This window comes from Mauremys reevesii, unplaced genomic scaffold (genome assembly GCF_016161935.1).
Source record: "Mauremys reevesii isolate NIE-2019 unplaced genomic scaffold, ASM1616193v1 Contig11, whole genome shotgun sequence".
NCBI classification, from domain to species: Eukaryota; Metazoa; Chordata; order Testudines; family Geoemydidae; genus Mauremys; species Mauremys reevesii.
The window spans coordinates 208,813-223,506 of NW_024100727.1; the positions used below are offsets into that span (position 1 = coordinate 208,813).

The 14,694-nt window shown below is 48.3% G+C and overlaps 2 protein-coding genes across 2 annotated transcripts in view; both read right to left on the reverse strand.

Annotated features, from left to right (window-relative positions):
- Positions 1 to 276: 276 nt before the first annotated feature.
- LOC120392690 (GTPase IMAP family member 2-like) lies at positions 277 to 8,842 on the reverse strand. The gene is made up of 2 exons (XM_039517426.1): positions 8,224 to 8,842; positions 277 to 1,365 (listed from the first exon to the last, which is right to left on the reverse strand). The coding sequence occupies exons 1-2, from the start codon at positions 8,840 to 8,842 to the stop codon at positions 533 to 535; spliced, it is 1,452 nt and encodes a 483-aa protein (XP_039373360.1). The 3' UTR covers positions 277 to 532.
- Positions 8,843 to 13,463: 4,621 nt separating this feature from the next.
- LOC120392691 (stonustoxin subunit alpha-like) overlaps positions 13,464 to 14,694 on the reverse strand; it is a 34,014-nt gene continuing 32,783 nt past the window's right edge. Inside the window, exon 4 of the mRNA XM_039517427.1 lies at positions 13,464 to 13,529. Within this exon, the coding sequence (XP_039373361.1) occupies positions 13,464 to 13,529 (66 nt within the window). The remainder of the gene's footprint in view (positions 13,530 to 14,694) is intronic.

A 14,694-nucleotide genomic window follows, 5' to 3' on the forward strand; every position in this document is an offset into this window, starting at 1 on the left:
TAGGGATAACTGGGTGACATTGAAGAAAAGAACAATTAGGATAGCAGGACATTTTCTTAACAGATAATAGGGCTTTAATCAACAAAGATGATTTCCATCAGTGATTTGTTTAAAACTGAATGGAACAGCACAGTGGAGTAGATACTGTCAGGAACAATCCTCCAAGACCTGGAGAAGATGGGACATAGGCTTTGGAGTCACGTGGACTACGTCTGCACAGCATTTTGGAGCAATCATCCCAGCCTGAGCTAGCAGGTCTCACAGTAGTGATCTAAAACCAGCTTTAGAGACAGCTCTGGGAAGCTTCAGCTTGAGCTGAAGCTCGGGTTCTGGAGCCTGAGGGTTTGGTTGGGCTTTTATCAACCTGGGCTGAGAGACGTGCTCCCGCGCACTCCAAAATGCCGTGTAGACACACCCTTAGGAGCTTTGAAAATGTTACTTAAAGAGTTAAAAGTTCTTTTCCCTCCATCTCTAATTCCTGAGCCACTACAAAGCCTTGTAAAACCACAGGAGAACCAGAAATAGACGTAGCTCAGTTACCATCATTTCTGAACCACTGATATTTTGGCACTTCGAAACCCAAGAAATTAGACTTTTTTGTTTTTTTCTCATAGGATTTTTGTGTTTTTATCAACTCTTTCAGCTCAGCCTCCCCTTTTGAACACTGACCTGCTCTTTCATCTTTCTCATAAAACATGGCTTTTACCTTTGGAAGCTTCTCAGCCTTTTCATACACCTCATCGGTGTAGAACGATTGGTCTTTATTCCTCTCCACCATACGAGCAATCTTATTCATCAGCTCGTCAGCCTGGTCAGCCCGTTCCTCCCTTGTAGCTTTATTGTTGAAAGCGCAGTATCGGCCCTGACACTGTTGGATCAGCTGCAGAAGCTGTTTGTTATCTGAGTGGAAGATATACTCCTCCAGGGTTCCACTCCATAAGTCCTCTCTGTGGGTAAATACGACGATCGTATAATTCAAGGCCTCAGGGACAAAAATCTCTTGTACTCTCCTCACGGCATGCTGGTCTTCCTCAGTGAAATGGCCCAGCTGGGTCACCAGCACCAGAGTGTGGGGGCCTGGGAAGGAGAGCACGACACAGTGACAGATCTCATGGGTGGTTTGTTCATCACAGTCCTTAGTGTCAAAAATAGCAGGTGTGTCGATAACCACAACCTTCCTTCCATTCCAGGTCCTGCTGCCTTCACTACATGTCTTAGTAATAGATGTTGCCTCCAGTACGGACTGAAACTCCTCCCACCCAAGGATGGTGTTTCCTGTTGCACTTTTCCCACCTCCACCCTTACCGACGAGGATGAGCCTCAGCTCTGATTCCCCAGTGAGTCGGCTGCAGCTCCCCGGCCCTGTTGGGAACAAGTGTGACAGATTCAGAACATCCCTGCGCAGGTACCAGAGAGGGGGCAGAGAACTAAGATTTGTGGCTCCAAATGGCTCCTGCTGAAAGTGAAGTGACCTTACGTTTCATCCTAGTGAACCTTTATACACTGGGAAAACATCGCACAGCACAGCACAGCACTTTGCACCATCTGGTTAGGGCACACCTAGGACTGGGGAGTGCTGCAGGTCATGACTGAGGCCTGTTAATGGAGCTGTGTTCGGTCCAAGGCAGAAGCAGCAGACGAGGACTGGAGTTTATTGGCACAGCTGTGGGTCCAAGGCTGGAGAAGCACCAGATGCAGCAAGTTGGGGCCGATTTGAAATGAGGCTAGAACAGGGTTAACTGGGGATAAAGAGGTGGATGGGGAGGGAAGGCTGCAGCCCCAGGATTGGAAGGGGAGAGGTGCTGTGAAATCAGATTGAGGTTCATGGCAGATCTTTGGGATACGTGTGCATGTCACTTGACTCTGTGCCCAGTGTGGGGAGTGAAAGATCCCCAGGAGCAGGCCGAGCCCTTTCTGAGAGATTGGCAGCATCCCCAAGAGGAGTAACCCCAGAGCCCACCCTGCAGCTCACCTAATCCAGCCAGGTCTCAGTAACAATATCTATGGAAGGGGTAGGCAACCTTCGGCACCCGGTTGCCGGGCCCTGAATCTATGGACTCAGCAGATTCTCTGAATTACCAGCAAGCGCAGTGTCCCCTATCTGGCCTGGTCCACACTGGGGGGCAGTGTTGAGATAAGATACACAACTTCAGCTACGGGAATACCGTAGCTGAAGTCGAAGTATCTTATCCTGACTTACCTCCCGTCCTCACCTCGTGGGATCGACGTCCGCGGCTCCCCTGCCGACTCCGCTACCGCCGCTCGCTCCGGTGGAGTTCCAGAGTCGACCGGAGTGCGTTCGGGGATCAATATATCGCGTCTAGATGAGACGCAATATATCGATCCCTGCAAAATCAATCGCTACCCGCCGATTTGGCGGGTAGTCTGGATGTACCCTTAGATCAAGGAACTAGCAACATCCCTAAGCCAAGACACAGCTGTTTACGCCCAATGTGCTGGACTCCTCCCAGCCAGGGATCAGGCCCAGCCATGGAGCAGAGACAGCTGGTTTCAGTGACCTCCTCCCACACACAGGATGGGGGACACGAGGGTCTGTCTGTGGGGCTGGAGGTCACTGACCACAGCACATGCTGTCTCCAGGCTCAGTGCTGGTAGCTCCGTGTGCCAATGGGGAGCGTGCTGGGCTGCTGCTTCTCAGCATCACCCTCACCAGGCCCCTGCTGCCTGGCTCCTGCAGGCGGGACAGGGAGAAGGCAGAGGGGAGGGTGATGGATGGGAGGGAGGGGCCTGAGCAGAAAATCACAGGGGCAGGGGCAGGGCTGGTAACCAGTATGAGGGTGGGGGGCTCACAGGAATGGACAGTAGAGGGAATAGGGGGTGTGGGAGGAACATAGGGTGGAGAGGAGCTGCCGGGTCCCAGTCCCACCACCAGGGCAGACTGAGCCCTGCTGCCATTGCTCACAGGAAGGGCTGGGGTGTGGCCTGAGCTCCTGCCGGTAGCAAGGGGCCAGGGGGAAGCTGGAGGAGGAAATGGGGCCCTGTGAGGAGCTCCCCTCCCGAGGGTGTGGAGCACGTGACCCAGAGTTCAGCTGATACCTGAGAGCAAGGAGGGGGCGGACGAAAGAATGAGAGGTTGGGAGGTAGAGGAGGTGGCAGTGGACATGGGACTGGAATTAGCAAGGAGAGAGGGAGGAGGGGGTCGGTGTGACTGCAGGGGTCACTGGAAGGAGGTTGAGGACACAGTAAGAGGAGAGGGAAGGGGAGGCTGTGGGTCTGAGATTTGAGCTCGCGCACTCATTCTGCACACAGAATAAAACAGAGACCGCTGGCTGCTGCTCCCACTCCCCTGGGTTCCTGCCTGGGGGTCCCTGCTGACACCAGCTCTGTGGGTCGGGGGTGGGGGCACATCCCATGTGTGATCTGCTGCCACCCCACGTCAGCTCTATGAGGGGAGTGGCGAGACCCTGCACCCAGGGTCCCGGGCCAGGGTGGTGATAGGGCCGGATTTCCAATTAGGCACAGTAGGCACATTCTGGGGGCGCTGGCATTCTAGGGGTGCCTATAAGTTAAAAGTGGGTTAAAAGTTTCCTTTTGTATGGAACACGCCAGGGTCAGTGTTAGGGGGGGATGGGCGCTGAAGATGCTGTGCCTAGGGGTGCATAAGGTGCAAATCTATCCCTGAGTGGTGGCGGTAGGTGCTCTGCTCAGCAGGGAGTGAGGTGCATCCTCCTGGACAGCACCCACCTGCCTGAAGCCTAGCTGCAGTGATCCAGAGAGGAGGGAGGCCCCAGCCCGCACAAAGAGGAGCAATGGCAAGACCCCGCCAGCCCAGCACCCAGCCCTTGTGTGGCTGGCCCCACCTTTCACCACCCTCGGCCTGGGCACGGCGGCAGCAGCAGGGCTATGGCACGAGGTGAAGAGAGAGACAAGCATTAAACCAAGAGAGGGGAAACTGCATAACAAAAGAATTTACCCTCATACAGGTACTGCAGTGCAATCTCTTAATTGTGAAAGTGCAACATACAAATGTAGAATTATTTTTGTTACATAACTGCACTCAAAACTAAAACAATGTAAAACTTTAGAGCCTACAAGTCCACTCAGTCCTACTTCTTGTTCAGCCAATTGCTCAGACAAACAAGTTTGTTTACATTTATGGGAGATAATGCTGCCTGCTTCTTATTTACATCACCTGAAAGTGAGAACAGGTATTTGTATGGCACCTGTGTAGCCGGCCTTGCAAGATATTTACATGCCAGAATGCCACAAATCTGTATGCCTCTTCATGCTTCAGCCACCATTCCAGAGAACATGCTTCCATATTGATGATGCTCGTTAAAAAAAATAATGCATTAATTACAGTTTTGACTGAATGCCTCAGGGAAGAATTGTATGTCTCCTGCTCTATTTTTACCTGCATTCTGTCATATATTTCATGTTATAGCTGTCTCGGATGATGACCCAGCATATGTTGTTCATTTTAAGAACACTTTCACTGCAGATTTAACACACAAAGAAGGTACCAATGTGAAATTTCTATAGATAAGTACAGCACTCGACTCAAAGTTTAAGAAGGTGAAGTGCCTTCCAAAATCCAAGATGGATGAGGTGTGGAGCATACTTTCGTAAGTCTTAAAAGAGTAGCAGGCTGATGCAGAAACTACAGAACCCAAACCACCAAAAAAGAAAATCAACCTTCTGCTGGTGGCATCTGACTCAGATGATGAAAATGAATGTGTGCAAGTCCAAACTCCTTTGGATTGTTATTGAACAGAACCCACCATCAGCATGGATGCCTGTCCTCTATAATGGTGGTTGAAGCATGAAGGGACATATTAATCTTTAGCACATCTAGCACATAAATATCTTGTGATGCCAGCTACAACAATGCCATGCAAACGCCTGTTCTCACTTTGAGGTGACACTGGAAATAAGCAAAGAATCCTGTGGCACCTTATAGACTAACAGACGTTTTGCAGCATGAGCTTTCGTGGGTGAATACCCACTTCTTCGGATGCATCCGACGAAGTGGGTATTCACCCACGAAAGCTCATGCTGCAAAACGTCTGTTAGTCTATAAGGTGCCACAGGATTCTTTGCTGCTTTTACAGAACCAGACTAACATGGCTACCCCTCTGATACTGGAAATAAGAAGCAGGCAGCATTATCTCCTGCAAATGTAAACAAACTTGTTTGTCTGAGCCATTGGCTGAACAACAACAACAAAAAACTGAGTGGACTTGTAGACTCTAAAGTTTTACATTGTTTTAGTTTTGAGTGCTTAATTCCACATTTCTACGTTCAACTTTCATGATAAAGAGATTGCACTGAGTTGAACTGAAATATTACTTATTTTTTACAGTACAAACATTTGTAATAAAAATATAAAGTGAGCACTGTACACTTTGTAGTCTGTGTTGTAATTGAAATCAGTATATTTGAAAAATGTGGGAAAACATCCAAAAATATTTAAATAAATGTATTCTATTATTTACAATGCGCTTAACTGTGATTAATTTTTTTAGTCGCTTGAGAGCCCTATTTTTTTCATTTTTATAATTAGGCTATAAGGTGAAAAGGGGGAAGCAGGGGACAAGCAAGGAGGATGAGCCTGGCTATGACAACCGGCCACACGTGCTCTAAAACACTTTCAGTACAAGGGCCTCAGTTCACTGGGGTGGGGAGGGGGGTTCATGTAATGGAGAACAGAGTCAGGGAAATGGTAGAACCATCCAGTCTAATAGTTCTTTCTCCAGCATCTCACATTTATATTTCATTGGTGCAGATCCTTGTTTCCTCCCCACCAAATAGAAATGAATTTACCTCTGTGGTCAGCGAAAGCAACCTCACAGGCCTGTCTGCAAGTAAGTGACATCAAAGTGAGGGACATTTCAATTAAAAGCCTCTCAGGAGTGTGACAAACTCATTGTTTAATGGAAATAGTAGTTTAATATTGATGGGGTTGAATTGGATTCAGTATGTTTGGGAATACTTTGGGGGTAATTTCAAGACCTGTTTGCCTGATAAGTTGATCTCTTGTCAAGGTTTCACTGTATGTGATGGTGATAAAGAGCAATTGCTAATTTCATTTACTGACCCTTATCAAAATGTTCTATACTGGGCTGGTCTACACTAGACAGTTAGGTCGACCCAGCTCCATCGCTCAGGGGCATGAAAAATTCACACGCTGGAGAGAGATAGTTAAGCTGACCTGAGCCCCAGTGTAGACAGCGCTAAGTCGACAGAAGAATTATTCCATTGACCTAGTGACCACTTCTTGGAGAGGTGGATTCACCACAGTGATGGAAGAACCTCTCCTGTCAGCGCAATAAGTGCCTACACTGCCACTGTCGCATTTCTAGTGTAGACACAGCCTGAGATAGGTGCGGGTCTCTGAGTGGCTCACAGGGCCGGCTCTAGGTTTTTTGCCGCCCCAAGCAAAAAAAATGTTGGCTGCCGCCCACATCCCCCTTCACCCCCCCCCACCCGTGCTCCCCCATACACCTCCGGCCCCCGCACCCTCCTTCCGCCACAGCCCTGGGGCACTGGTAACTTGCTCCCAGGGCGGGTCATTCAGCAGGAATTTTGGATGTGCACAAAACACAGACAGGATTGGTTCCTATATGGTTACAGAGCTGCAGTAAATGGAACAATTTTCAGCTTGTGTGATTGGAGGACATCTGGATGCATATTATAAGACTGTCCTCCATAAATGAGGAAAAGTTGAGGCACCTTTATTATTCTTTTGTTCCACTCTCTTTCTATGGGGCAGTAAGGGGCAGGGGTCCCGGGTGGGGGCAATCAGGGGACAAGGAGTGGGGGGGGATTGGATGGGTTGGTTTCTGTGGGGGGCAGTCAGAGGGAGTGGATGGTGGCAGGGTGGGGCTTCCCTCCCTCCTCATGGAGTGTCCTATTTTTTGAATGTTAAAATATGGTCTCCCTACCATTCACAGCACTCACAGCACGCTGCTGCATGAGGTCCCCCTCCTTCCTTTCCAGTTGGTAGTGGCCAAGGGAATGCTGGGAAATGTAGTTCTTTCCCTGCTCCAGGGCTGGCTCTGTAGGCAAGGAGCTAACCAAGGAACTACAGCTCCCAGAGCCCCCTGTTGGTTCTCAGCTCCCATGCTAGATCCCTGCCGCCCCTGCAAATGGGCTGCCCCAAGCAGGTGTTTGCTTTGCTGGTGCCTAGAGCTGCCCTGGTGGCTCAGATGCAGGATTTAAGACTAAGCAAGTTTGAAAATTTTACCCTTAGTCTCCAGGTGCGACAGGAAAACAAATGTTTATGAGGCTGTCGGGTGACAGAGCAGCAAAATTCCTCTCATGACTTTCTAGAGTCTGTGAGGGTGTTAGGGAAACAATTTAGAAGTAAGTTTGCAATCTGACATGTTGGCAGAAAAAGCCAATATGGCGTTGGGCTGCAAAGGCGTAACGTCCTAGAGTAGAGAGGTGAGGGAGCCCTTAGGGCTCAGAGAGTGATCACAATTGGAATATTGCATTCAGATCTCAACACTTTATCATCAGGCAGGGTACGTTACAGGGATTCTAGAGAACAGCAATAAAACTGATTGGTGTTTTGGAAGGATGGACCTGTTGGGTGGCTCAAGGATTTATAACCAAGAATAATGGTGTAATACTGAGCCAAAAGAAACTAAGGTAACAGGAAACCTTCCTAACAGATGGAACCATCTCATAAGCGATAAAAGCCCCATCAAAAGCTTGCATAAAACTAATTTGAAAAAAAAAATAATGGGGAGAATGCAGAGTAGGGAACAATCCTCCAACATTTCCCAATATATCCATTCAACGTGAATTAGTAGGTCTCTTCCGTCCACCTCTAATTTTATTGACTCAATGAAATCTGGTATAAACACACAGGAGAACTACAAAATGGATGCAACTCAGTCCTGATCAACACTGGGACAGTGCTGAGCACCTGAAAGACTGGACTTGTCTACACTACCCACTGGACCGTGATAATTGACAGGACAGCACTCTTCTGTCAACTCCGGTACTCCACCAGAACGAGGAGCGCAAGCGTAGTAGACGAGAGAGCATCAGCTGATGATTTATTGCAGTGAAGGCAGTGTGCTTAGGAGATCTAAATATGTCGACTTCAGCTATGCTATTTGCGTAGCTGGAGTTGTGTATCTTAGATCGACCCCCATGCGGTAGTGTACACAAGCCCTAAGGTACCTAACATACAATTAAACCTACTTTTGTTTTCTTCCGTCAGCAGTGTTGGTTTTTTCCTATAAGATTTCCCTGTTTTCATGGATGAGTGCTCTTCCCCTTGAGCTCCTTCCTGCATATCCACTTGCATTTCATCTTCCACTTCACTCATCTTATCTTTACTTTTAAGTGTCTCACCTTCTCTTAGAAGCTTCTCAGGTGCTTTGCACACCAGATGGTCTTTATTCTCCTCCTTCACCATGTCAGCAATCCTAGTCATCAGCTCTTCAGCCTGGGCAGCCCGTTCTGCCCATGTAGCTTTATTGTTGAAAGCGCAGTATCGGCCCTGATACTGTTGGATCAGCTGCAGAAGCTGTTTGTTATCTGGGTGGAAGATATACTGCTCCAGGGCTCCACTCTGAAAGTCGTCTTTGTGGGTGAATAAGATGATTGTGCACTTCATGGCCTCAGAGCCAAAAATCTCTTGTACTCTCCTCATGGTGTGCTGGTCTTCCTCAGTGAAACAGCCCAGGTGAATCACCAGCACCAGAGCGGAGGGGTCTACAGAAGAGAGCTCGACACAGTGACAGATCTCATGGGTTGTTTGTTCATCACAGTCCTCGGTGTCAAAAATAGCAGGTGTGTTGATAACCACAACCTTCCTTCCATTCCAGGTCCTGCTGCCTTCACTGCATGTCTGAGTAACGGGCATTGCCGCCAGTATGGACTTAAACTCCTCCCGCCCAAGGATGGTGTTTCCTGTTGCACTTTTCCCACCTCCAGTCTACCGACGAGGATGATCCTCAGTTCTGATTCCCCAGTGGGTTGGCTGCCGTCCCCGGCCCTGTTGGGAACAAGTGTGACAGATTCAGAACATCCCTGCGCAGGTACCAAAGAGGGGGCAGAGAACTAAGATTTGTGGCCCTGTGCTCACATGTGGCTTAATGCTTTAACTGTCCATGGAAGGGTAAATGGGCAGCCAGGGGGCTACTGAACAAGTCAGTAAATCCTAAAGGTCTTGGATCCAAATGGCTCCTGCTGAAAGTGAAGTGAGCTCACATCTCATCCTAGTGAACCTTTATACACCGGAAAAACCTCACACAGCCCAGCACTTTGCACCATCTGGTGAGGACAGACCTAGGACTGGAGGACTGGGGAGTGCTACATTCAGGACTGAGGCCTGTCAATGGAGCTGTGTTTGGTCCCAGACAGAAGCAGCAGATGAGAACTGCAGTTTATTGGCACAGCTGTGGGGCCAGGACTGGAGAAGCACCAGATCTTGTAAGTTGGAGCTGGTTTGTAATAGGACTGGGACAGGGTGAATTGGGGGTAAGGAGGGAAGAATGGAGCCTGTGACAAAGTGGGGGATTTTCTTGTTTTTTCCTTGTTTTCCAGGGGGTTGCATGCAGAGGGGGTGGGACTCAGTTTCCCTGGGTGTTACTGCTTTAACGAGGTGAGGGGAGAGGGAGTTTGTTGTTACAGAGGTTGGGAGAGGGAACTTGGGCCAATGGCCGGGAGGATGGAGACCCCAGCGACTAGTGACTGGGTGTCCCAGCTCAGGAGTCGCAGCCGGTTCTGGCCAGTGGGAGGACAATGGGCTGCAGGGAGAGGACCCCGGTGACCTGACCAGCCAGTTCCAGCCAGAGGGGCCAGAGGGGGGCTGAGAGGAGAGGAGACCCAGGCCTGCCTGTTTATGACCCTGTTTACTTGGAGAGAAGACAATGGACAGAGAGGGCTTGGGGCTGGGGGTATCAGATGCCCAGCTGGGAAGCAGGGGGGCTCTGGGCTAGGGAGGGGGAGTAGGCAGAGCTCACCTGGACGCAGGGGAGACTGGGATGCATTGTGCAGAGGGAGGCCAGGCCTGAGGGTCAGAGAGTTTCCTGTGCTGTGTTCAGACGCTCAATAAACCCTCCTGTTTTATGCTGGCTGAGAGTCACTCCAGTCTAGAGAACAGGGGGCATCATCCCCTTTAGGGGTGAGGAGGCCCAGGGGTTCCAGAGTGAGGGGACTCCCTGGGGGGGGGCTCACAGTGAGAGACAGACGTGCTAAGGCTCAGAGAGGTGCAGCTCCAGGAGGTGGAGGGGCCTGACCCCGAGAGAGGGTGGACCCCCGGGAAGGGCTGTGTCATTGAAAGGGGCACCCCCCACGGATGGCACAGGGCCAAGAGTGGGCCTGATCTGTGAGTCCGTGACAGAGCCCCAGGACTGAAACAGGACGGGTTGCTGAGAGTTCAGACTGAGGTTCATGAATGGATCTTTGAGACACAGTTGCATGTCACATAATTCCGTGCCTATTGTAGGAAGTGAAAGATTCCCGGGATTGTATTCAATTCCAAACATGAAATCAGCACGCACAGGCATGAATCCTGCTATTGCTTGGCAAGAGTACAAATATATACAATATGTGGCCAGCTGTTCGGGATAAACCGATGGCTGGGGCGATAGGGGGTACTGCAGTTGAAGAATGAAATAGGAAGCTGGGTGGCAGGCGAGAACTGAAGTTCCTGAGCCAAGCTGCACGAAAATGTTGCTTATCACCTGAGAGCACTGGCCCATTACTCTGGGTAAAGCGGTGGATATTTTGTTGATCAGTGTTTTGTGTTGGGAGGGAGTACTTTGGTAAACGGGATGATGGAACACTGGCAGCCTGTGGGGTAGTGTTAAGATAGATACATGTTGTCCCTGCCTGCAGGTATATGGGATCTAGGGGAGCAATTACCACACAGGTGGGGTGCCAATTAATTTTTTTATTAAAGGAAAAAGGAAGTGGTGGGAATTTAACAATGAAATACGATGGGATGGGGTGTATAGGGTGTTTACAATAGACGATGGTGGAGGGGGGTTCTTATTGAACAGTGTAGGGAGTTCTAACAGTGGGGTACAGTAAGTGGGGTTTAGCACAATGGGATACAGTACAGTTAATAAGCAACTCAACTTTATATAGGAACAACTCTAGATACAGTGTGGAATGTAAAACATACCAAAAAGAGATGCAAAATAAAATGGTAGCTTCTATATAGAATGGTTAACAATCTTAGCCCTGGTCTACACTAAGCTCGGGGGTCGAACTAGGGTACGCGAATTCAGCTACGTGAATAACGTAGCTGAATTTGAACTACCCTAGTTCGACTTACTTACCGTCCAGACGCCGCGGAAGCGAACTCGCGGCTCCAAGGTCGACTCGCAACTCCTCCTGCCGCGGTGGAGTACCGGAGTTCGAACTAGCGCTTCTTCGGGGTTGAACTATCGCGTCTAGATCAGACGCGATAGTTCGAACTCCGAGCAGTCGAACTTCGCCGCGTCGACCGTCCGGTAAGTGTAAACGCACTTAGATAGAATGTATTAAGTAGTTAGTGGCCTTATATACAATGTAACACAATGGTATCAGTGCAAATACAAAGTATATCAGAAAGGTGGAGGCAACCAATGGGGTGTTATAATTACAAGTAAAATGTGAATCACAGTGCAATAATACAATATGGGGGATAAGTGAAATTATGCAATGTAGAAAATTACTAACTTAATTTGTGAGGCTGTGATAGCAAGAGTGTACCCAAAGGCTGGGTCAAGAAACAGGAGGGGGGGGCATGATTAGTGGCGACTGATGAGAAGTGCAGCTGCAAGCAGCGAGAGACTCTGAAGCCCTGCGAGGTAAGGACAACGGAGCAGTGTTGGGGGGGGGGGAAGCAGCAAGGGGTTTGGGAAGTTCGGAGGGTGATGCAGACGCGGGGGGAAAGGCAGCAAAGGGTTTGGGACAGGGAGACACAGAGAAGTACACAGAGGGGGAGATTGGAGCGGGGGAAAAAAGCAGCAAAAACTTATCTATCCTCTAACTTAATCAAACTTATATAAAATGACAAGCAGCTTATACAAGGTAACAAAACAGGTACAGAATACAACCAGGCAATGACTTATTAAATCTATCTTAACCAACGACTAGGCAAAACAACAAATATCACAATTCTAAGCAAAACTATAACAAGCAACTATATGGAGCAACAAAACAACGAACTATAGCAAGGCAGGTGAGACTTACAAGCTTTACAATCTTAACAAACTATGACTTATTAAACTAAAAAAACAATGGTGCACCTTATGCTATGGGGAAGTTACAGAGGGCAGAGTGATGTGTGCCCAGGATACAGCTCCCAAGGCAGCCCCCAAGGAAGCCAAGGGATGGTGGCTATTGCAGTGGATACAGCTGAAAGCAGTAACCCAAGGCAAAGCCCACAGGAGCAGAGCTTAGCAGCGGCACAGACTTATGTTTAGTGGCAAAGTGCCACGGAGTTTAAGAGAGGTTTTAGGACACAGACCAAGGTTTAGCTTGAGTCTGTGTGCTGGAGAGACAGAGCCAGCAGCTAAAATAATAAAATAAAAGTATAGAAAGTTTCACAGAGGGATTCTTACCAGTCCCCAAGGCAGCAGTAGAGGCAGAAACAGCAAGAACATCAGAAGGCTCGGTACGGTCTTGATAATCAGGAGATCTCTCAGGCAGCAATTCGTTCTTCGTGGGTTTTTTTTTCAAAAATGGGGGTATGCTCAAAAAATAAAACGAGAGTGGAGGAAGGACCCCCCAGAACTCCTGGCTGATCAGACCAGGCAGCAATGCAGGAACCTTTCTGAGCTCTGATCAGAAAATGTCTGGTTATAAAGGCAAACTTAGCCAGTTTCCCGCCAGTAACTCTGATTGGTTCCCCTTCTTACAGGGAGGAGAGAAGGCAGGGAAACACTGCAGGCAGGCATAGAACATGTTTGGGCAAGTCCTGAGCCCCCAGGTATGACCCATATGCTCAGCTATTTGGCCTTTAGGTCTTGCAGCTCTGGATATTGTCTACCCTACAGAAAGCCCAAGTTTAACAAGGTGATAACAGGACCAACCCTTTGAACAGGGCAGTGGTCCCACTTAGCACGCAGCACAAGTGGCCATCCCTTTGAGAAGGGCAATGGCTCTTGTTAAACGACTTCAGGGGCCCTCCCTTTGAGAAGGGCAGTGGCCCTGGTAAACAACTTAACAGCCAGGGAGGGGCGGCCACAGGAGGAGAACAAAAACAAAATGGAGTAAGGGGACAGCTGTAAGAAACAAAATGGAATAGGGGGATAGCTGTAACTGACACATGTGAGCTGGATTATGGTAAAGTGTGTATCTGTGGTTGGAGGAGTAGAGATTATGTACTGGCAGGTGGTTTGACGTTTCATTTTTTTTTTTTTTTTGCTTTTGTGGGTTTGTCAGTTATATTGTGTGTAGGAAACTAACTGCTTCACGGAAATGTTTTTGTGTATGAATCTCGTAGGCTTGTAAAGGCTTAAGTGGGAGTGGAGTGCTGCGCAGACCTTTCAGGAGAAAGCTGGAGGTGCAGATGCCAAGGAGAAGAGGTTATATGTCAGCAGCTGCACATGAACCTTAAGAACATAAGAACGGCCATATTGGGTCAGACCAAGGGTCCATCTAGCCCCATATCCTATCTACCGATAGTGGACAGTGCCAGGTGCCCCAGAGGGAATGAACAGAACAGGGAATCATCAAGTGATCCATCCTCTGTTGCACATTCCCAGCTTCTGGCAAACAGAGCCATTGATAGACCTATCCTACATGAATTTATCTAGTTCTTTTTTGAACCCTGTTATAGTCTTGGCCTTCACAACATCCTCTGGCAAGGAGTTCCACAGGTTGACTGTGCGTTGTCTGAAGAAATACTTCCTTTTGTTTGTTTTAAACCTGCTGCCTATTAATTTCATTTGGTGGCCCCCTAATTCTTGTGGCTATGAGAAGAAGTAAATAACACTTCCCTATTTACTTCCTCCACACCAGTCATGATTTTATAGACCTCTGTCATATCCCCCCTTAGTCTCCTCTTTTCCAAGCTGAAAAGTCCAAATCTTATTAATCTCTCCTCTTATGGAAGCTGTTCCATACCCGTAATGATCTTTGTTGCCCTTTTCCATACCTTTTCCAATACTAATACATCTTTTTAAGGATAGGGTGACCAGATCTGCACACAGTATTCAAGATGTGGGTGTATCCTGGATTTATATAGAGGCAATATGATACTTTCTGTCTTATCATCTCTCCCTTTCTTAATGATGCCCAACATTCTGTTCACTTTTTTGACTGCCGCTGCACATTGAGTGGATGTTTTCAGAGAATTGTCCACAATGACTCTGAGATCTCTTTCTTGAGTGGATACAGCTAATTTAGACCCCATCAGTTTATATATATAGTTGGGATTATGTTTTCCAATGTGAATTACTTTGTATTTATCAACATTGAATTTCATCTGCTATTTTGTTGTCCAGAACCCAGTTTTGTGAGATCCCTTTGTAGCTCTTCGCAGTCTGCCTAGGACTTAACTACCTTGAGCAGTTTTGTATCATCTGCAAATTTTGCCACCTCACTGTTTACCCTTTTTTCCAGATCATTTATGAATATGTTGAATAGGACTGGGCCCAGAACAGACTCCTGGGGAACACCACTATTTACCTCTCTCCACTCTGAAAACTGACCATTTATTCCTACCCTTTGTTTCCTAGCTTTTAACCAGTTTCTAATCCATGAGAGGACCTTGCC